Genomic DNA, 24413 nt, shown 5'->3' on the forward strand with positions numbered 1-24413 from the left:
AAGACAGGTGTTTCTAATAAAGTGGCATGTATGCAAAAATACAAGGAAGATGTTTCTAATAAAGTGGCCAATGATTGGAAGTACAAGGGGGTTGTTTCTAATAAAGTGGCCAGTGAGTGGACGTAAAAAGAAAGTGTTTCTAATAAAGTGGCCAGTGAGTGGACATGAAAGGTAGGTGTTTCTAATAAAGTGACCAGTGTGCGGAAGTACAAGGCAGATGTTTCTAATAAAGTGGCCAGTGATGGAAAAAGTATAAAGTAGATGTGTCTAATTATGTGGCCAGTGAGTGGACCTACACGGTAGATGATTATAATAAAATGGACACTGTGTGGACATAGAAGGTAGATATTTCTAATAAAGTGGCCAATGTGCAGAAGTACAAGGTAGATATTTCTAATAAAGTGGCCAACGATTGGAAGCATACCATAGGTCTTTCTACTAGAGGCCAGTGAGTGGACATACAAGGTAAATGTTTCTAATAAAGTGGCCAATGATTGGAAGTACAAGGCGGTTGTTTCTTATAAAGTGGCCAGTGAGTGGACGTACAAGATAGGTATAGGAGACAAAAAGACATTAGATGGCAGTGTGATGTTCATATGTGATAAATGATCAAATGGAAACACCAAGATCCGTTCAGTGAAGCGGGTTCTCTTTTGTTCTCCATTCTTCTCCCATCTTGTTTACTTCTGTCCTTAATGCTCCTTCCATTTCTCTTCTCTTTCACGCGCACCTCTTCTCCCACTCTTGGGCCTATCCCTCTCTTTTGTTTCTTTATCCTCCACACCCTCATGTAGAGCTACCTGCCGCCTCTTCTTCAATCTATCAATACTAGCTTGTTTTTCCTTTTTTACTTTTTTCCTTTCCTCGAGAAGTATTTCAGTACGTTCCCTCCCCTCCTTCATTCCCCTCTTGCTGTTTTGCTTTCTACCAAACCCTCGCCAACTCTCGTTCTCCTCTGCCCTGCGTAGGGCTTCTCTTCTTTCCGTCTCTCCTCCCACACGCTCTTTCCATCGCTCTTTTGCTCCTTTTTCTGTTTTTCAGTATTTTCCATATCTCACGCTCTTCACTCAGCTGAACTCTCTCTCTGTAATGAGTTGTTATGCTCTATTAGCAACAGCATAATTACATTTATGCAATCGCTCACATTGGTAAACCTCAAATACCAAGACATATGCACATGCGTGTGTGTGTGAGAGAGAGAGATCGAAACTGTTTGAGGTGGTGTATCCATGTTGCCCAATTGTTGCTGTGTTTGTTGTTGTTGTTACATAACTGCAATAGCAAACCATCAATCTATACGTCAGGTAGCTGAACAAGCAAAGCTACTCTTACATAGAAATGCATTTACTGCACCATAACAAGCCATGGCCACAAGCCAAGTGTGAACTATTAGAACTAGGCATTTAGTTTGGCCCATAGATGTCAAAACAAGGTCCAAAAATTAGAAAAAAAAACTCACGTCTACAATAAGGCTAATTCCTGTTGGCACCCCTATGGGATTTCCAATAGTGTATTAACACTAAACTGATGCTGGTGCACATTAACATTTTTTAAAGCTTATAAAAGCCATTTCATGTTTTATTTGGAGCTTGTAACAGTCAATAGTATCTTGTCATATGCAAAAGTTTGGGCACCCCCATTTAAATGACACATTTTGTTGATTTTCTAAGTGTAAATAACAAATCCTCTATGGAGAACACACGTCTGCACATTTTAATGCACATTATTGTTTGTTTGCTTAAACGTATGGGAGTAAACAGAAAATGTGGCCTGTGCAAAAGTTATGGCACATATTTTATCTTTTAAATTCAGCAAATAAATAGGAATTGTGCACTAAAATGTGCAGAAAAATGCCAAGAAAATATATAATTTGACTAGGGTGTTCAATCTTTTGAATACAACCGGATATTTTACCTTGTATGTTGCAGATTTACAGTGACTCCTTCAGTAAAGAGCTTTGGAATAGAGCTGCCGCTGCTGTTTTCCATTTCTAAAAACTGACTGGCTAAACTCCCAGTCAGTGATATATCTAGAACTTCCAGAAGGCCTAGAATGAAATTCACCCGACCCACTGTAATTCAAAATACGAGTGGGTGATTCCAACATCAATTCCTAATTTTGCTGGCCGTTAATCTCACTTAAATACATAACGTACATATTAGTTTAATAGTAGTCACTGTGTCATTCACAGAAGCTACTAAATAAGTCATTTAAAAGATAAGGATTAATAGGATTTAAAAAACTGGACAATACATCATCGTCCACCTATCTTCTTTTCACTGGTTACTTTATTAGACACGCCTAACTTTGTGTGGTCCTGGAGCATCCCTGCTCTGAATATGTATAACTGAAATATCAGTTTGAGCTACAGTCATGAGGCTAATGAGCACTAAAAGTCGATAGTCACCCAAATAGCCCAAATTATTTCTGTAAAAATACATCCCCAAAACTTCTCCCAGCCACATCCAGGTCTACATTAAGGGGGTGACTATTGAGTTCTAGTGTTTATTGGCAGTGTTAGCCTCGTCGCTCCAGTTCTAAACTAAAGAAACAAAATTTGGACTCCAAACATGTCGTAGCTGATCAACTACATCTGGGCTAAGTGTGAATTAGATTTTTCACTCCTTTAATACACTGAGGAAGATGTAGCAGAATGCAACAGCAACATTACAGGAACGCTAGTAACATTAGCATGGCTTTAGAGGTCACGTCACTTTGGATCTGAGGCTTCCAGGCTGAATGGCAGGGCAGTTCACACCCCAATTCTTCAGTAAAGCTGCAGGCCATTATGTAAAAATCTACCTCTATATCTGTTCAGTTACTGCTGGGAGCACTGGATAAGCGTCCATTCACATTCATCCACGCATACAAACAAACACATACATGCACTAGGGCATAGCAGAACCCAAACTAGCACGGGGTAAAATGCATCATGGATATTTGTGTAGTTAAACACACTGAAGTCAACCATGGTTTGGAAATGTTGACAGCAATCAGACGGATATTTCTTAATATGCACCCAGATGATTGCTTTTGCACCATAACACTAACTTTGTTCATCGTGAATAGGCCAAATCAATACTGGTTTAATCTTGCTGCCTCTATATAGCACCATTTTAAGCATGTAAACAACTCACAGTGAGAGCTAGCCAGGCTAACGGGCAGCCTCCACACACAGAGGGGTTAGTTTTAACACAGTGTTATAACTAAGATGCTACATCTACATTATTTTAATGTTGATTTCTCTATTAGGCACCATTTTTAAGCATGTAAACAACTCACAATGAAAGCTAGGAGAGCTACCCAGGCTAAAGTGCAGCCTCCACACACAGGGGGGTTAGTTTTAACACAGTGTTACAATTAAGATGCTACATCTACATTATTTTAATGTTGATTTCTCTATTAAGCAGCATTTTTAAGTATGTAAACAACTCACAATGAGAGCCAGCCAGGCTAAAGTACAGCCTCCACACGGGGGGGGTTAGTTTTAACACAGTTTTGAGTTAATTGCATTTTACATCGATTTACCAGACTTTTTTTAGTGACTGTTACAACTTGCTCCTCTGTTACAGATAACCCCACCTATGGGGTAAGTTGTAACATCTGGACTCACTCTGCTTTTGGCTGAACTGTGCGTTTAAGGGTGTGCCCTGCCCTCCCAACTGTTTGGAGACACTGTTTTAAATGACAGAAAAGCAAATTTCATTTTAGATACACCGCTGTATGCAAAAGTTTGGCGGCCCTGTTTTGTTGATTTTCTAAGTGAAAATAAGTTCAAACATCCTCTACAGAGAACACACCTCTGCACATTTTAATGCACAATTTTAATGCACAATGATTGTTTATTTGTGTAATTTTGCCAGTGCAAAAGTTATGGCACATTGTCTATTTTATGTTTAATTTTTCACATATATTATAAATTATGCGCCTATAAGGCTGATATGTGTATATGAGCTCAGTTCTGATTGACTTTACTGTATTGTGCCTCATTTAAAAAGCAGCCTGGGCTGAAACATTCCTTAGAACTTTAGTGTGAATGGGCAGAGGTAATTTGTTGTAGGCTGAATCAGCGGATATCTGTAAATTTTATGGTTTTTGTGACCTCACAAAAACAGTGAATTCTAAATGGGCAGCTTATGCAGCTTAATTTCCGTATTTCTTATATATGGCCTGAGCAACGAATGATATGTTTTGAAAACTTTACCAGCATTTACATATTACATCAAAGAATTTTGTTAAAAAGAGTGAGGAAAATGAGACGGGCCCTTTAATATACAGAGGGCGTCATGTTTCAAAAGTGGGTCAGATAACATGACAATGAACTGATAATTATAAAACGTTACTCACATCTTCACTTCTTCCAAAAATACATTCTAGGTTACAATGTCCGAATCCACACTGTATAAATTATTATTGAATAAACTAACAAAAGTGATTAATATGACAAGTCGATTAGTAGGGTACGTGGACAGCATGCACCCGTGAATGGTGCGTCCACCCACACGCAGTTTTCTGGACACAGGCAAAGGAGAGAACAAAGAAGGCAGCAGTGCGAGACGCAGAGTGTGGAGGAACAAACGGCATGCAAGGAGGAACAGAAGCTTAATAGGAGAGAGAGAGATAAAAAGACAGAGAGAGAGAGAGAGAGACAGACAGAGAGAGAGAGAGAGAGAGAGAGAGAGAGAGAGAGAGAGAGAGATAGGACACATATTACAAGAAGATTGTGTCTTTGTCTTTAATCTTGCCCTTTGCACTACATAGTGCATTATTTTGGAAGTTTGAGAAACTTGCAGCGCAGTGTGCACTGCAATAGGTAGTGTACCTACAATGTAGCCTCGCAAACATGGAATATCCATAATGCACTGTGCTGGTTGCAACAGAATATGACAACTATTGCAAACAATAGTTACTTCTGTTCCCTATAATAGTGCTCTGTATAGTGCTGTAATGTAGGGAATAGTGATTAGGGGACCATTTCAGTTCCCTATAACAGTGTTCCATATAGCACTGTAATGTAGGGAATAGTGATTAGGGGATCATTTCAGTTCCCTACAATAGTGTTCTATATAGTGCTGTAATGTAGGGAATAGTGATTAGGGGACCATTTCAGTTCCCTATAACAGTGTTCCATATAGCACTGTAATGTAGGTAATGGTGTTTAGGGAACCATTTTAGTTCCCTATAATAGTGTTCTATATAGTGCTGTAATGTAGGGAATAGTGATTAGGGGACCATTTCTGTTCCTTAATACAGTGTTCCATATAGTGCTCTAATGTAGGGAATCGTGATTAAGGGACAATTTCAGTTCCCTATAATAGTGTTCTATAAAGTGCTCTAATGTAGGGAATAGTGATTAGGGGACCATTTCAGTTCCCTATAACAGTGTCCTGTATAGTGCTCTAATGTCGGGAATAGTGATTAGGGGACCATTTCAATTCCCTATAATAGTGTCCTGTATAGTGCTCTAATGTCGGGAATAGTGATTAGGGGACCATTTCAGTTCCCTATAATAGTGTTCTATATAGTGCTGTAATGTAGGGAATAGTGATTAGGGGACCATTTCAGTTCACTATAACAGTGTTCCATATAGCACTGTAATGTAGGTAATGGTGTTTAGGGAACCATTTTAGTTCCCTATAATAGTGTTCTATATAGTGCTCTGATGTAGGGAATAGTGATTAGGGGATCCTTTCGGTTCCCTATAATAGTGTTCTATATAGTGCTCTAATGTAGGGAATAGTGATTAGGGGATCCTTTCTGTTCCCTATAATAGTGTTCTAAATAGTGTTAATTATTTTCCATTGTAGGGAATAGTGATTAGTGGACCGTTGTGAACACAGTGTGTAAGATTCACAGAGCCGGGTGCCAAAGCCAAAGGGAAGGCCTGCTGCGGCCTGATCTGTTAACGAACATTTGGTCAGTGCTTTTTTTTTTTCCTTCCCCCGCCCACGCTGATGAAGCTCCAAAACTAGCCTCTAATCCGCTGCGTGCAGTACAAACCGAGAGAAGTCAGAAATGGTACACACACGTGATCACGTAAAAAACACCTTTCCAGATCACTAGGTAAAGAAGACACGGCGCTGAGTCGAGCATGTGTTAAAACCTACTCACTGACAGACACACATGCAGGTATTCCTATCTTTGTGGGGTATGTATATTAACTTCTGTACTGCTGTGCTACACTTAACCCAACACTAACTCTGCAGAAAAAGGCTAATCTTACCTTTTAGCTCTTACTTTTTCAAATAAGAGCTGTATTTTATGTTTAAAGGCAGTTATTTCTCATGGGGACCTATAGTTAAAGGCCATGTGTATACATGCAGTCATATTCAAAAGTTTAAATATTTACAGACAAACTACCTTTTTATTGATTTTCTAGGTAAGGTACAGGGAATAAACTTAAATATAACAAATATTGTATTTTTCTGGAAATTTTAGTGCACGTTTTTCTGTTTGTTTGCTGAGTTTAGCATATTGGAAGACATAAAATGGGTGCCATATTTTTTTCACAGGCCACATTTTCTGTTTTTTTTTCCTCCAAATGTGCTAAATTGGGCAAATAAACAGTATTTGTGTTCTTTATAGAGGATGTCTTCATTTGTTTTCACCTAGAAAGCCAACACGTCATTTGACCAGGGGTGCGCAAACTTTTGCACACGACTGTATGTGTACACGCTGACTAACAGGCCCAATCTGGTTACTGTAGCAAAACAAGGCATGCATATACCTGCCCAGCCAAGCCCAAAGTAGAAACCAGCCAGACGCTCTTTACTCACTCCACTTTCCACCTTCATCCTCCAGGGTTTTGGGTGGTTCTGTCTCCGCTTTGCCCCGAGGCCGTGCTCCTAAGCTGGGTTAAAGACCACCAGAATCTCCCACCAGAGCCCTGGAGGTGTGGGGGTGAAAGGTGGAAAAGCCCTGCTGACTGTTCAGGGGATGTCATAACACCCTTATGAGGCTCAGCGGAGGATTACTGGGATTATTCCCTTTAACTGACACCCAGGTAAAGCCTAGCGTTTTTGTTTTGAACACTGACGCACAACGACCGAATTTCCAAAAGTAATATTTCATACGCTGTCAAGTGAGATTCACCCACGGATTTTAATGTATGGTATTATGAACAACAGTGTTCTCTTAAATGTTGCGAAAAGTTTTAAAATGTATAGTTATAAAAAGGATAATTCTGGTCCCAGAGTCTGGTTAGCTGAGCTGTTATAAAACACTTGATGTAAACACATCTATGACTGCCTCACAACAACTTAACTTTGTATTAATGCACTAAATCACTCATCATTGAATCAAAATGAATATCTTGTAATGTTGACTTACTATGTTGAAATGGCTTATTTTCAAAAAATATTGACTTGCGATGGTGAAATAATGACTTGCTATGCCAAAATAATGACTTAGTATCTTATAATAAAGATGTATTATCCCAAAATAATGACTTATAATAATTATTTTGAGCTAAGAAGCCAATATTTCAAGAAAATGTCATTATTCTAAGATAATAAGTCAATATTTCAGAAATGTCATTATCCTGAGATGTTAAGTCAAAATTCTAAGGACAATACATACATTTGAGATGTTAAGTCAATATTCTGAAAATATGTCATTATTTTGAGGTGTTAAGTCAAACTTCTGAGAAAATATGTCATTATTTTGATATGTTAAGTCAGAATTCTAAGGACAATACATACATTTGAGATGTTAAGTCAATATTCTGAGAAGGTGTCATAATTTTGAGATGTTAAGTCAAAATTCTGAGAAAATATGTCATTATTTTGAGATGTTAAGTCGGAATTCTAAGGACAATACATACATTTGAGATGTTAAGTCAATATTCTAAAAATAGGTCATTATTTTGAGATGTTAAGTCAGAATTCTAAGGACAGTACATACATTTGAGATGTTAAGTCAATATTCTGAAAAGGTGTCATGATTTTAAGGTGATAAGTCAAATTTCTGAGGAAAATATGTCATTATTTTTAGATATTAAGTCAATATTCTGAGAAACATACATTAATTTGGAATGTTAAGTCGAAATTCTGAGGAAAATATGTCATTATTTTGAGTTGTTAAGTCAATATTCTGAGAAATTGTCATGATTCTGAGATGTTAAGTCAAATCAATTTTATGCCAATTTTAAGTCCATTTTTCCATACCACACAGTCTAACTGCAGAAAACAATGTTGCTGAACAGCACAGTGATAAAATATTATGAGAAAACCCGAACAGACTGGATTTTAAAGCGCTTCTCAAGTTGGTTTTGTGCTGAATTTGATACTCTTATTGACTTATTTATTCCATATCTAATCTCTGTACAATAACATCGTCGAACGTAGTAAAGTTACTGTACCTGTCAGCCCGTCGCTGAGACAGACTGTAAATCTCCCCAGTGGGCGTGACCAAAGGCGGGGCGACGCGCTGCCTTTCCTTCTCATTGGCTGACGGTCGCCAAGAGGCGTTGCTGGGTGATAAAAACCGTCCACGCGCTGCAGTCTGTGTTCTTCTTCAGTGAGACTCGGTGGTAGATTCAGTGAGGAGCAGTTCGATAGTTATCACTCCGTTTCCACATTCATTTTCTTCACGGCTTGTTTTTAAGAGCAGCTGAGGCAAAAGTTGGCCATGGATTTCCTGTGGTTGTTGTTTATCTTGCTGAGCGCCTGGTGCTCGTCAGCCGAGCGGCACAGCGTCTACTGGAACAGCACAAACCCGAAGTGAGTAACGTTATGTGTTTACGTTTAGCCTGTCGTTGAGTTTAGCATGTACTGCAAAGCTGAGCATAAGCTACACGCGTAGAGGGGAATTCATCCGAAATTTTCAAAATTTCTGCATAAGTCAGTTATTGAGATGTAAACAAAGTCAGTGTGGTTTGGTATGAAACGATTCATTGTAGAGAAACTCGAAATTGAGATTTCTTTACAGTGGTGGTGATTGGAACCAGGGGGCTGTGTTGCATCCAAAGCCACCAGTGAACCTAAACGTGTCTTCTGATTTTTAGATGTGATTATGAGGGTTAAATAGTGGTAAATCTGTAAAAATCAACTTTCAGACTATTTAGCCTCACAATGCCTTGATGTACCCCTCCTCCATTAATAGCATAGGCTGTTTTAGGCCAAATTTTTACCTCACAACTTTAGTAAAACAATGCATCAGGCAGCGAGTTAATAACCTAATAATGTAATAACGTTCTGTGAGGGAGCCTTTAAAGGCATTAAACTCCGCAGACGTCTGGTTCCCATCACCACCACTGTGAACAGTGCTAAGTTTCTCTAGAATGGAGCCACTCAGACCACTCTGAATTAGTTTGTTTACATCTTAACCATTGAATTTTGTACAAATGAACATTGGGTGGAACTCCCCTTTATCTCTTCATTACCTTTGCCTGATTTTAAGTAGTTATAACTGTCTTAAATGCTCACTGTACAAACGCAGAGGGGATTTTCACTGGACATTCATTGGGAGATTATGTTTGTAACTGTGGCCTACTTAGTTTGCACTTCTTAGCATTTATATTGTTTTAGTAAGTGCACATAGAGGAACATCATAACCTGAACCATTCTGAGGTAAAATCCTAGTTAAATGTTGTATACATAATTAGATTTTTAGGGTGTAAAGTCTTTCAGAGTGGTTTGATATGAAGTGCTTCATACCAGAGAAGCCTGGAGTCAGAATTGTTCACAGTGGTGGTGATAGGAACCAGACGTCCGAAGAGTTTAATGCCTCTGGAAGCTACATTACATAAAGTTATTACCAGAAATGGTTATCAATACTTTGCCTGATGCCTGATACATTGTTTTGTGATAGTTTGAAGATGAGATTTTAATCCAAAACTGATTTTTTTGTTTTTCAATTTACTGCTATTTTACCATTATCAGCATTACATTCTAAAAACTCTGAAGAAATGTTGAGGTTCACATGTTTTGGATAGTAAATTAAACAGCTATATTTGCATTGCAGGCATTAGAACCCCAGGTTCCAATCACCCCCACAATAATGAAATCCGAGTTGTTAAGTTTCTCTTCAATGCACCGCTTCTCATCAAACCATCTTGCGTGACTTTGTTTACATCTCAATGCCTGAATTCCCCTTTAAGGGCAGTTTTGTTACACCCTGCAGTGAAGCTTTTGTTTTTTATCTGACTCCAACCTTTAACCTGCACTAACTTCACTGTGATTACTGTCTTTGAAACCTCTTTATTTGACCATTATCTAGTACTCTGTTGTGTTAGAAAGTAGGAAAGTTGACTTGCTGCATTGCACACAGTTCACACAGGAAGATAGGGCAGCAAAGAACACGAAAACAAATGCTTAGACAGATGGACAGACAGATCAGATTAAATATACTCACACTTCTGCAGTGCTCTGTCTCACACGCACACAGATGGGGCAAAAAATAGACGGGCATGAGGGGACTAGACATACACGTCTGTAGTAGCCAGCTTATTTTTACAGGAAGTCTTATATTACAGTGTGTTACCAAGGGCCAAGGGGGACATACAGCTGTATCTCAAAGGGTTAAGGATTGGCTGATTGAGCATGTGTTCTGATTTCACTCTTCCTTGTAGAGGCTGAAGTGACAAACAAGCACTTTTGTGGGGATCGATGCAAGGCGCAGTTTCTCGGCCTTTAAAAGGGCTTTGTTGGGCTTTTAGAATGAAATCTGAGAACTTGAGAGCTTCGTGATATGTCTTACAGGCTATCTGACCACAATTGTGTTTCATCATAAACCGCTTTTATGAGTTTAAATTCCCCATGGGCAGTTCCAGAGTAATCATGTTTTTGTTGTAAATGGAGTTTGGTCACCTCTATCCATTTCCTCATAACATCTATGATAGTTGCGTGCCGTCATAACAAGCAATGGTAGGATTTTCAGTCCCTTCGCTGGTTGATGTTGACGTGACCACTGGGGGATTGTTAGGGATGGGAATGGCGCAAGGCGGCCTCAGGTTGTACTATTAGTCAGTCACATGTTTTATGCCTTATCTGGTGCGTCATTATTAATGTGATTGTGTAATGCTAGAGTTACCTAGAGTTTCCTGCTTCAGCCAGACTCTGCACAGCCTGACTCACCATCAGTCAGCGGAGAGAGGGAGGCTAAGCAACAGCTGACCAAAAAAAAGAGAGGGAGAGGCAGAGATGGGTCAGAGAGAAGGGGGGGATTGAAACTCAACTCTTTCAGCTAGAGAAGAAGAGTGTGACGGAAAGAGAAATCGGAGATGCTGAGGACTGGCGCAGCACAAGAAAGGGGAAAAGAGAGGACAGAAAGCATCATTTAAGCATCATTGTAGATACAGCGTTGCTATAAATGTGATTTTTTTTTTTTTTTGTAGCTTTACTTAATATATGTGGTTGGCAGTTCTCTTCAAGTTGATGCTGTAACTGAAGTTTCTTTCAGGATTAACAAAGTTTCGAGCCAGCTAGCTGTCTGTCTGCCCATCTATCCATCTATGAAGAGAGTATAACAGTAGTGGGGTGCCTCATGATCCAGTCCTGGGCCCATTTATTTTGGTCCAAATTCATGCTTTCACTTTGAGTTGCATAATCAAAACAAGAAATTCATAATATAACTCAAAGTCTTCAGGCCACAGCTAAATTTAGACAGCCTTTTGGCACATTCATATCATATATACAGACAGACAAATGCGTCTTAGAGTTATAAATATAATCCCATCTGTAGTGGCCCATAATCTGGTTGGTGGCTTGCTATTTGTACACCATTTTCACTGTAAAACCTCTCCGTTTCCCACTTGCTGTTTAATCCCATATTCTAAGGAAAAGAAAGGAGCACAGCTAGATTTGATCTATTGCGTTTAATCTGTGGCTTTCATTTCCTTGCTTTCGGTTCAGTTTATTTGTTCTAATTCGCTCCCAGTTGGGCACTTCTGTGACTGTTCCCAATCTCAGTGATCAATCAGAGCAAAAAGCTCAGCTATTCAATCCCTGAGTGGATTAGTCAGGCATGGCTAATGGATGGCCTACACTCCTGGTGTGGAGGTGTGAATTGGTAAGCAGCCGAACCACCTGAGTCCGCCTATGACTGGAACACAAAAACACAAACAAGCACTTGTGCCTACTTACAAGAGCGCGTCACGTGTGGACCTGTTTATGAGCGCGCGTGAAGGAGTGTGAACAGTAAAGGCTTAATCCCGAGCGTGTGCCTTTTGGAAAGTTGCCACTCTGGTTTGGCGAGCGTGCATGCTAGTTTCTGACAACGGGCTTGTCAGGTTTGATGTCTTTACACCCCGTCTGCAGGGTTACGTGGACTTGCTTTGTTTTTCTGACTGCTGCATGCCTGTGCTTGCAATCCACATACATGTTTTCGTGCTAAAGGGGGAAAACATAATGAAGTTAGCAACAGCTGGCCCCAAAACCGCTAGACAAAGAGAATACGTTTGGGTTTTAATTCATGCTCGCACGAGGGCTGCACGAGATATCGTGAGAATGCTATTATTTACAAACGCTATCATATTGATATCGTATAAAGGTTGCAGTAACGTGACTTTATGCAGTGCCCTCTGATAAACCGGTGACTCACTTACGCACATACACCAGAGTGGCACATGTGGAATGTGTGATTTGGGTATATTTAGTAGGTGGCGAGGCCTGCCAGCAGACGTGTTGCTATACTTGACCATCAGCTGTCCACTCATCCTCTGGCCATTCCCCCTCGGCTCTCGCTCTCTTCCCTGTTCCAGTACCTGTCTGTTCTCCTCTCCATCTTCACTCCCTCACTCCCTCCTTCCGCTTGCTGCATTTGCCTCCATTTAGCTTGTTAATCACTGTCCTGCTTTTTGTCCACCCTTATACACACAGTTTCTCTGCATATCAGCCATCGGAAGAAAAACTCATGTTAAATCTATAAAAATGATAAAGAGAGGCAACATTTTAGGGCAATGTTCATGAGGCTACAAATGCCCTTGACAAGTGATAAAGCCCTGCATAAACCTTTTATAGCCACTTACTCCACTTGAAATAAGTATATAGTATAAAGTTTAACCATAATAGAGGAGTGACAGAACATTGTTTTTATTAAAATGTTTTTAACATATTTGAATGAAATTTAAAAATTTGAAAGGTTTCGTTTTCAAAAAGTGTTAACACAATTAAAACACAAGCCTAATAATAAGTAGAAAGGGAAAGTTTGTGAACAATCTTTAAGTGGCCTTGACATAGCAAGCTAATAATGCTTCAGAAGTTTAGCAGGTGCAAAACATCTTGATGTTGATTGTTTTTGATAACTTATTTGGGTTTATATAATAATTCCAGGTAGTTGCTATGAGGTTGTTCTGGTGTTTTAGCTTGATGTGGTTGCTAAGGTGTTGCCACAGTATCCCAGGTAGTTGTTAAGGTGTTTCTAGGCCGTTGCTCTGGTTTCACTAGCATACTTGTATGATGGTGAAAGGTTTGGCTTATTGTGGTGGAATAAGAGGAATTTCGGTAAGGGGAAACACTGTATAAACACAATAAGTCAAATTGGTTAAAAAAAAAAAACACAAGTAACTAATTTGGTTATAGGCTCTACAGTCCTGCAAAGTTTTGTGGTTCTAGCTCCAGCTGTAGGACGAATAGCACTGCAAATTTTGGATGGTAAAATACTAAGACTAAAACAAAGACCAGCAAGTTGGCTTCTCCAAGCCAACTTAACATATATATCATATAAATCATATAACAGTGACAATATGTAGCCTTCAGGGTCGTAGTGGTGGTTTATTGCGAGTTGTGAGTGGTTGTAGGCTGTAGGGTCGTTGTAGCGTTTTATTGGCTGCTGTGTATTTTTCTAGCCTGCAGGCCTACTATAGTGCGGTGTGAAGGGGAAGCCAGCTGTAGCTTTAAAGTAATAGGCCGAGCAAGTGCTTTCATTTTCATTCATGCTTATTCTTAGTAAACAACGTCTTCCTTCTTAGAATCACTATGTCTGTTGTCTCCAACGCCCCCACAGCCGCTTCTGTCTCAAACACACGCAAAATCTTCGCCACCCAGCCATGTATGGGCCACTATAATCTGTGGTACGGACAGAGTTCAGTCAGATTATGGGCAGATGTGTGTAATCCGGGCGGATGACCCATTCACACCGCCATCATCACTGAGTTTTATATATAGCCACGCTAATCCAGCGCCGCGTAATTCCATCCCAACTCAATGTTATGTATGTAAAACATAATCCAGCACCTTATGGGACAAAGTGGACTTATGTTACAGAGCGGGCTTCGCGCCTCATTTCCGATACTTCGTCATGTATTACAGATTGGATCGGGGTATATCTTCCATTTGGGGCCTTGGATAGAGAAAGACTTAATCCTAGAGTGATTGATAAAGTGTATTTATAGATACGACTTACTGAAATAAATAACATCGTACAGTCACTGCAGTGTAGGTCCAGTGCCTAGAGTTTTGAGAAGGTTTTGCCTAAAACATGCATTTTTTTATAGCCATTGAAGGCAGGGAGGTACATGCAAGGTGTTGTAAAGCAAAATAGTCTCCAAAGAAAACTTTTTTAATTAACCACTATTTTATCATCAACACAAAAACGTGTGTAGGACACCAAATGAAAAGGCTAGGCAGCAGGTGGATCGTAACCACTGTAGCATTTTATTTTAGACCCAGAAGAGAACAACAGAACCTAACAAACTTTTCGTTCCACTGTAGTTCTTTAGGGGACTTTTGTGCTAAGCTACTTGCTTCATTGAAGAAACAGGCTCTGAATGTTGTGGTATTGTTTTGTCGCCCCACTTCTCGGTCTGTTCTTTTCTTACGCTTTCCTCATTTCTTTCTCTACGTCCCTCCCCTCACCTCTCACCCCCGCCCCTCCCCTCCTTATCTCTGTCCCAGACTTCCTCCCATGCTCCTGTTCCCTCTTCATCTCCCATTCTCACAGTCGCTCCTCCGCTCTCTTCCTTTGCATGGTGTTATTCCGTGCAATTCCCAGCCATCTCCTTTCTTCATCTCCCACAGTGATTACTGTTTTGATTCTCACCACACTAAAGAGTTGGAGCTTTCCTGTCTTTGCTTTTGTAGTATTCGGGAGGAACTGTTCTCAGACACTGTCTAAACGTGAGAACGGTATGTTTTTCTAATTAGCATCTGATTCTCTGCACTGATTGAATTAGCCTACGTCAAGCTGAGGCTTTCCCCTGTAGTGTTTAATGTAGCTCACTGTTGCCACCTAGGGAGCAATAATGGTAAATCATTATAATAATTGCTGTATGGCTGATTTGTTTTTTCTACCCAGAGATGAGGCACAACAATAAAAGCAATATCCTCTATTGCATAACAGTCTGGCATTTAGCATCACTGGAGCTGACTTTCAGCAGTGCTCCCAGCAGGCTGCAGAACCACAGGATGACATACCAGCTAGCAATTAGCATCCATTTAAAAGTGAAAGAGAGAGGGAGAGGGGTGTTAAAGTAGCAACGTTAAAGGACTGATAGAGAGGGGGGGAAAGGGGGATGGGTGGAAGGCGAAAAAGGTCAGACGGAGAGAAAGGAGTGTTTCTCTCAAAAATTAGTCGGAATGAAGAGGCCCCTGTTTATAATGTGATCTTAAAGAGAAAAAGAAGAGAAAGAGCAAGGGAGAGGGGGATGGGCCAAGCATGGAGAAATAAAAGACAGACAAAAGGGGGAGGATGGACGGGACAGTGATGGATGGCATGAAATTTGGGGGCTGCAAAAAAAAAGAGCAAGCTGTCTCCGATGAGTTTTTAAAGAAGTGGCTGTCTAAGCTCAGCAGGGACAAAAAGTGACATCATTGAGTTGAGTAAGATTGCAGTGTCTGTTTACACAGTGAGCCAGTGGGGTGAAAATGCATTGTGAACATTCAATCAGACTATAACACTATTCCATACAGTATATACACCAAAATATTGTACCAAAATAACCTAAATGAATCAAATCATAGTGAAATTTAAGGATTTTAATTTCAGGATTGTCTTATCAAATTGTGTTCTCAGCCATCTTATATCATCCCTCCTCCCTTTTCTCTGTCTGTGGGGTTGTGTTAGTAAGGTCTGGTGCTGGTGAATAGAAAGTATGCGATCTGTGGGCTTGGTGTGATAATCCTACTTTGGAATAGTGGATTAGCCGCTTGGCATTCCAGCCCAGTCCACCGTAGCTGGGCTAATTACTACCATGATAGCCTAGGAGTGACAATAGAGGGAGCAGGGCAGAAGTTGGGGTGCAGAGAGAATGAGAGAGACAGAATTGGGCATTGTGTGGCTGCGGTGTGCTTCATAGTCCAATGTTAGGTCTGCTTATTTTTATCCTGATATGGTTCACATTCGGGCTAAATGTGTTTGAATGCTTGTTTGCATTCAAACAGGACATGCATAATATAACACATTTTTTGGCTCATGTACAAACACCCACACACCTGAGAAACAATTCCAGGGGAAAGTTTTGAAGAATTAACAAATTAACAGTTTAAAGTTACCTTCTTCCAGTAAAAAAGATGGGGAATTCCCTGCAAATTACACTGGAACTGGAGGCCCTTGGAGCGAAAGACAAAGTTTAAGTTCACCATGCATTCGTGTGTGGAGTTTTTATGATTTTATGCCTTGATAGTGTAAGAATAAACCTCCAAAATAGTCACGATGCTTGTCGCGACACGCCGACCCACTGTTCCAGAAAGCGAACCCACAGGTGTGTGTGTTTGTCTGAGTGTGAACTGCTGACTGCTGTCATAGCCCAGTTGGCGTGGAGTGCGTGTGTTTGGTGCTGACTGTCCGAACATGTTGTGTAACGCGTGTGTGCGCCTTGCTGACTCCGGCAGCGTGTGTGAAACATCTGACCCTGCACTTTGACTCCTCTGACCTGCTTGACAGCTTGGCAGCTCGAGACATTCCAGAGAGAGAAAGAAAGAGTTTGACCCGCAAGATGAACCTTGCCATCATTTCAGTGACACTCAGAAATCGCACAAACACACACACCCTGTCTAACACAACAGCATAGCACAGCTGCAGGACAGTATGAAGGTAAAAAATTCTTGTCCAAACTTGACACCCCAAGTACTCTTTGCAGACACAAGTATCTACAGTCTTGTACTAAACACGTAGGCGCCTGAGGGCCTGCAGCTGCAGAAAGTCCCAGGACGGTGGTCCGCAAGTACATGCACATGGACATTTTGGCTGTATTTTAAAAAAAATGGAACCTAAAGCTTGATTGGTTTTGCCGTCACAACATAACTCACCCCTTTCAACACTCGTTTCAACACCCATTTAGCACTAGCTACAAAACAGTTACTAAATTAGCCTGGTTAGTCATAGTAACATTGACTAATACTTAATAGTTCATAAAAAAGCTTGTGTTTCAACGATTATTTCTGAAAAACACCTTGGCAAATACTGGTGGCAGATCACTACAAACATTCAAAAAGCAATGTTAGAAAAAGCTAACAGATTATAGGCTGTAAAATACAATGGATTAATGGTATAAAGCCCTTTGCCTACCGTCAAGGCCGAAGCATTATCATCAGCCACAGAACAGTTGCTAAATTAGCCTTGTTAGTTATAGTAACATGAACTAATTGTTAATGGTGCTAAATAAAAGCAATATATCATTACATCAGCCACTCTGAAGAAGTTTTAATGTAGTTTGCGCTATAACTTTTTTCGTTGGTAAGACGAAAAAATGGTAATAACATTATAATTAGCAGTTTAGGCTCAGAAAAACACCACGTTCAACAATTACTGCTGAAAGCACCCAGCAAATACTGGTGACAGACCACCAGAAACATTTAAAACGCAATGTTAGGTAAAGCTCATAGATTATACGCTATTAATGCCATTTGCCCACCATATGAAGACAAGGTTGAGCCCGCTGTAAAAATACTCTGCGCACTAACGGCCTAGGTAAAATAAGGAGCGATGAAGGAATGTAATGGAAATAAGCAGCACAATCTCCAAAGACTTCCCTCACTCACACCCAGCACCTCTCTTCACCAACTGTCACACGGGAACGAGGGGATGAGCGTTTGAAGTCACTAATCGCCAAGAGGGAAAGAACAACAAGGACGGCTGTGTGATTGTAAGGCCTGCAACACACTGGCCTCAGATCAGGGTCGCACAGATGAAACAGCTCTGGGCAAATGATGTGGACTCCTTTGATAGAGCAGCATGAGTCACTCTAGGGCAGTGGTCTCCAACCTTTCTCCTGGAGAGCTACCATCCTGCAGAGTCTGGTTCCAACCACGGTCTGCCATACCCGCTCCAGCTAGTTAACTTCTTCAGAAGCTCCTGATTGGCTGGATCAGATGCACCAAACTCTGCAGGATGGTCGTTCTCCAGGAGGAGGGTTGGAGACCACTTCTCTATAATGTGCTATAGAGCTCTATAACATTTGTATGATGCGTGTAATTCTGATAGATTGCGTAATACACAATGGCTTCATTACTCAATTAATTGGAGTAACAGCTGCTGTTGATAGCTATTAGCTGCACTCCCACCAGTGGACCCAGACACCTCAGTGAGCAAAGGCCAAGGCTCAGAGCCAAACACCGGGCAATGATCCCATCTGTGGTGGATGTTTAGGGAGGACAGAGAGTTAATGACACCTCATTATGGCTACCCTCTTGTTCAGAGAACCATACTGGGAGCCATACTGCTCAAACAGCTCCTAATCAACTTGGCTTCAAAGAAAGGCGGGGGGGTGGGGATGGCGGAGTGGGAGAAAAAGAGAGGGATAAACTCTAACTGAGTTTGTAAGTCTCTATTTTTAGTTTTCTAGTTTGCACAAGGCTAATTGGTTATAAGCTGTATTATTTGTCAGCTACATTAGCCTCGCAGCTTCAGTGCAAAACTAAATAAGCAAAGCTCCGACCGCAAATATGCTTTGGCTAAACAACATTTGGGGTAAAGTTGAGTAAATTAGATTAGAACTATGACTTTAATGTGTGAGTCAAGCTGTGCTGAAGCCGGCACAAGTTGCCAATAGCACTTGTGCCAATAAAGCTTTTATTGCGGTTGTCAATAGAGCAGAGCAATCATGACTCGAAGAGCGTGCAATGACCGATCTGCTCCGACTTGCAGCAGAGAGGTGAACGCTGATTATTCATAGACATTCATGCACAAAAGCACAAAAAAAGTAACATTTTCCCACATGCAGAAAAGTCGGCGGGCTTAGCAGCATATCCACCCTGCCGTTTGAACATGGCATTAATTACAAGCTGCACGAGACAAAACGTAATCCCACCATTAGCCTCCGCTAACGAGGGCAGTGGGGTGTGAGTGTGACTGTGTTTACCCCGTTCTGAATAGACTGCGAGGCTGTTTTGACAGGTCGGCTAATTCTAACAAGAGAAAAAACTGTGGGGTGGGAAACTGCTGTGTGCATGTGGGGCTGCCAGGAGCCAGTATGTCTCTTGGAAACTTAACCAGCGGTCCTGAAAACAACAGCATGAGAGAAAGTGAGCGAGAAAGAGGGTGGGCAAGCCAGCCTTCGCTTTGATGGCAGCTCTCAGACACTTAGTCGCAAGTTTTTGAGCTTGGGGTATGTGAAGTGCAAATCAGAGAGTGGAGTTTACAGCATAGTAACAGGCACGGAGACGACAGCCAATCATACGCCTCGTTACTCAGTGGGGTCTGAACGTTGCTGCGCAACTAGGCCTCACGGGCACTGAAGGAGAATAGCTAGTTTTGTAATAAACAAATGAGTTATCCAAGTACAGAAGCAGGTTGCTAGCATCAGTGACTGAAAGAAGTATGAAATGAGCTGAAATGCTCATGTGGTAACACTGACAAAGGTTAGGGGGTCCAATCATGGCAAAAGGGAGGACAGTAAAACGAGAGCTAAGAGGGAGACTGAGAGTCATAAACACACCAAGGGGGACGGATGAAAAGAGAGACGCAGCCTGGACGTCTCCACCGCCTCTGAACTGACTGACGAATGAAGGGACGATTGTAGGATGCGGTTTATGACCATGAGAGGAGATAAAGTAACAGCCACAGTATTGAATGTAGTTACTATTAGTATTTGCTAGGCTATTATCTTAGTACATAACATATTGCTGCTGTTTCTGTTTCTGTTTATTTGCCAAATTTAAACTTTTAAAAAATAAAAGCATATAATATAAAGATGTGCCATACATTTTGCACATTTTGATTCCCCAATATATTCACCAAAATTCTGCAAATAAACTAACTGTAAATGCTTATTTTCACTTACAACATCAATAAAATGTAATTTGACCACGGGTGCCAAAACTTGGTGTAACAAGATTTTCAGTAATTTTAGATCGTTTCTATTGGTGATCATGCAATGTTCACACAATGTAAAGGGCAACAGCCATTTTCAAATGGTATAAAGTGGTTTTAATAATATAAGCAAAAAAAAAAGGAATTAGAAGACTTTCATGTGACAGCAGTAATGTAATACATGTAGGGCCAGTTTCCTGGAGACTGATAAAGACGGGTCCAGGATTACATTGTTATGTTAATGGTGATTTACCGTTAAAAGGCCTTTTTAGTATAGGATTAAGCTTAATCTGGGTTCAGCCCATAATAATACGTTATTACTGATAGTAATGAGTTCAAAAAGAGAGCGAGAGAGAAAGGAACACAAACAAGACGATCAACGGCAGGTTCAATCTCAACACCATGAAACCAAAACTGTTCACAAAACATGGCATGACTGCAAAGAAAACACAGACAGTGACGAGACATGAAAAGGGGGAACATAAAAAGTGTTTAAGTCCTGTCACGAAACCAGAAGAACCGGTGACTGGTAAATATAGTCGTTCCTAAAAAACAACCAATTAGTTATGTGCTATGTGTCGGGGTTCAGGTCCTGTTTCGCTTTGCATTGATTCCTGCCTCAGGCTTTTTGCGTGTTTTTCCAATGTCTGTTTGACATTAATCAGTTTTTGTCACGACTCTCCTACGTTCCCACCCTAACAGTTATTAGCTTAGCGCTGTCCTTCTTTCTCAGCAGAGATTGCATCACCGTCCCACAAACCTTTCCAGATGTTCACATATATTGACCATAGTTTTTCCCCTTTTTCCAGCTTCCTGTGGGACGAATACACAGTGCAAGTGCGCATTAACGACTACCTGGACATCATCTGCCCCCACTACAAGCGCGGGGAGATCCCGTCCCAGGAGGCCGAGCGCTACGTCCTCTACATGGTGGAGCTGGAGGACTACGAGGCCTGCAAGCCGCACTCGTTCGACCAGCTGCGCTGGGAGTGCTCCAGACCCTTCGCCGCTCATGCACCGGAGAAGTTCTCCGAAAAGTTCCAGCGCTTCACGCCCTTCACTCTTGGCAAGGAGTTCCGCCAGGGAGAGAGCTACTACTACATCTGTAAGTTTCTCACTAAAATGAAAAACTAATTTACACATCACAAGCAAGTAACGAAAAATCCATTCTATAAAATTTGTGTACATAATATTTCTAAAATTAGTAGGTCTGAATATTACCTGTCCATTTTTATGAATGTCATACGGTGTCAGAGATTTGAGATTACTGAACAATTAAACACAGTTTAAGGCAAGTGCGATTATTTAGGAACACAGTTAACACAGTGCTAATTAGTGTTTTGATGGTCTGACTAGCCAAGCTGATATGACATCATGCTGAACTTTCTGAGTAGGAATTTTCCAGTTGAGGGGGCTTCTCTTCATTTTTTTCCTAGTTAGAGGTCCAAGTCTGACCCAGCTGTGGGTCACATCCTTGTGTGTGTTTTCGCCCAGTATACATCTGCGTCCTTGGCTTAGATCTGGCCCACACACTGTAAGGGAGAATTAATGGACAACTACATTGTCTGTCATGCCAGAATTGGTCCGCAATGATAGGCACAAGGCAAAACCATGTGAAGTCATCCAGGATTTGGCCCTATTCTGGCCCACATGCCTAACATCTGCCCATTAGTCAACCAACACTCGCATATGAAAGCCAGAATCGGGCCAGAACTGTCTGCTATTTAGTCAAATGCATGCGCTCTCATTTCGTATTAGCTACATTAGCCTTGAGGCACACGTGTCTATTACTCAAAAGCCTCGTAGCATAAGCTTCCACTTCTTATTAGCTACATTAGCCTTATTAGCAAGTGCAAATTTAAAGAAGTAAACTTTGCACACCAAGGCTAGGAAGCAACACAACAACTAGCTGTCTGAAGCTAACAGCTGAACTTAAAACATACAACTGTCCTCTGTTAATAGCAGCTAAAATGGTCTTTTATCGTGTGTCAGCAACTGTCCTTTTATTGGGTCTAAATTTTCTGTCCACTTTCTGTTCCCCTCCACAGCCAAGCCTCTTCACCACCACGGGCAGGAGTGCTTGCGGCTAAAGGTCGACGTGGTCGGACCTCACAGTAAGTGCCAAATATATTATTAGCATTCCTCGCATTAGCCACGGGCTGGTTTACTCGACACATGCTTAGCATTCACGAGCACCTGACGCCGATGAGAGGGGCGGCTATTTTTGGTTCTTCTGTGTAATAACGGGGTTCTTGCCAAGTCCCTAACAATGCAATGATTGATGTCGTAGGCTCTAAGAACCACAAGAAGACGGCGGTGAAAGAGGAGGAGACGGAGGGTGGAAAGAACGAGCGGACGGGTGCGGGAGGAGTGCACAACCCATCAAACAGGCTTCCAGCAGGTGAGCATCTCCAATCTGTCATCCCTCTCTCAGCACTGTCAGTTTGTCTGTTTGCTTGAGGAAAGTCTTCTTAGGACGTTTAAGAACTTGCACAACTTACGAAGTAAGGACTGTAATATCCCGAAGAGACAATATTTTTACATTTATGAACAAAAAACGTAAACACGTAAGATATTTGTTTAGTAGTTTTAGTTTGATAACATATCCGTACCTCATTGTTTAGGCAGTAATGTAGTCATGGACCATATCGCTGTCGTCGGACGAAAACCTCATATCTCCAAAATGGTAACTTTACAGAAGAAAAAACTACTTTACTTTTAATGTAAGCCAAAGTTTTTTCCAAGTCATTTTGGGCGTTTCTTTTAATCCTTTCATCATGAAATTTACATACAATGTAAAGGGTAACGGGCATTTTCAAACTATGTCAAAAACTGAAAAACGCCAAAAATGGAGATGCAAGGTTTTCTTCCGACAACAGTGATATTTTCCTTTTAATAAAAAATCTCCATTCATAATCCTGCGTAGTCCTGGACTAGGCTTAAAAACCGACCCTTAATGATTCATCCTTGTGTTTGATTTAAAGAACAATAACTCGCACTAATGCACACCTTTTATAAGGATGCAGTGATATGGGACTGGGCTGATGCCCCCATCCAGTGCTTTTCTATGTGCTGATGCTAAACATAAACATTTATAGAACATATAGAAATTGGGACTCCATTAGCATCATGGAGAAATGTTTATTTTTAGGTGGTTATTAATGCAGTTAAATGAATAAAATGCGTTAGAATGACTCAACAAAAACACTCTATTTTAAAATATTGGTCAAATCTAAACATCTGTCCGATTGTTTTTAAAGCAATTATCGCCCAATACAGCTAGAATTCCATTGTCAGCATGCATCCGTACTAATTTATCTCGAACGCTAATAACTGACTTCTCTCATTCTCTTTCTCTCGCAGACGACCCCGCTGCGATGATCCCAGTTGTTCAGAGGAGCGTGGGCAGTTCATCCGTATCCGTCTCTTCAGTTTCTCTCTTCGTCACGTTGCTTCCCGTCTTCCTCGCCCTGCTCTTACTCAGAGACTGAGGACTTTGTTGACAGCGGTCCAGCTGGATCTCCTGTTAAACTGACTTTAACGCCAGTGCTGGTCGCTGGCTTTGAAAATACTTTTTATACGAAGATTTTTTTATATGTGATCTGAAGTTGGTGTGCAAGTTCCTGCGTGAAGTGCTTGTGTTTGTGACCTTCGGAGACAAGAATTTCTGGAAGATTTTTTCTCTACGGAAGAACAGTATTACCTACCAACTTTTCCTGTTTACCATGTTGTTCTACTCTGCTCCTGTAGCCTGTGTTTGATTTTTTTTTTTTTTCCTCCACTTAAAGAGTACCCAGTGTTCAGAACTGAGGACCTACCCCATAAGCAGCAACTGGAAAAGGAGCGAATGTGTAATTACTACAGTTTTCATTATTGTGCATTGTACAACTTTCATGTACCATATATAACACTGAGCCAAAGAATAAGGTGCTCTTGCGCCTTAGGTGAAGAGGCTTCATCATGAAAATCATGTAGAATCTGAAATCTAGCCAGTTCTTGGTGTGTTTTAGCGTAGCCGTCAACCACGTTTCCTTTTTGTCCTCAATAGCCAGTTTGTATGCTGTGTAAGCACTATGTAATTATAGACACTAATTGTGAATCTCCGTGGGCAAATGGAGATAAGTGGACATCAAAACACAGAGCGATGTGCAGGAAAAAAGAACAAAAAGATCTTGTCGCTGTTGTAACAGCCTTGTATCTCCAAACAGGCAACTTTAATGCATGTT

The 24413-nt window shown here is 40.9% G+C and overlaps 1 protein-coding gene across 1 annotated transcript; it reads left to right on the forward strand.

The window, feature by feature from the left end:
• The first annotated feature begins 8509 nt into the window (after window positions 1–8509).
• On the forward strand, window positions 8510–23954 carry efna1b (ephrin-A1b). Its single transcript, XM_036592903.1, has 5 exons — window positions 8510–8720; window positions 20997–21292; window positions 22236–22301; window positions 22478–22588; window positions 23551–23954. Exons 1-5 carry the CDS (start codon window positions 8629–8631, stop codon window positions 23676–23678), a joined length of 693 nt encoding a protein of 230 aa, XP_036448796.1. The 5' UTR covers window positions 8510–8628; the 3' UTR covers window positions 23679–23954.
• Window positions 23955–24413: the final 459 nt, after the last annotated feature.

Source organism: Colossoma macropomum, unplaced genomic scaffold (assembly GCF_904425465.1).
Source record: "Colossoma macropomum unplaced genomic scaffold, Colossoma_macropomum, whole genome shotgun sequence".
In the NCBI taxonomy this organism is placed as follows: Eukaryota; Metazoa; Chordata; class Actinopteri; order Characiformes; family Serrasalmidae; genus Colossoma; species Colossoma macropomum.

Excerpts from the sequence above, each read along its gene's own strand:
- efna1b (XM_036592903.1), top strand. The coding sequence starts at position 8,629 with ATGGATTTCCTGTGGTTGTTGTTTATCTTGCTGAGCGCCTGGTGCTCG. Across the intron at positions 8,721-20,996 it reads TGGAACAGCACAAACCCGAA|CTTCCTGTGGGACGAATACA; the intron begins GTGAGTAACGTT and ends CCCTTTTTCCAG. Across the intron at positions 22,589-23,550 it reads ATCAAACAGGCTTCCAGCAG|ACGACCCCGCTGCGATGATC; the intron begins GTGAGCATCTCC and ends TTTCTCTCGCAG.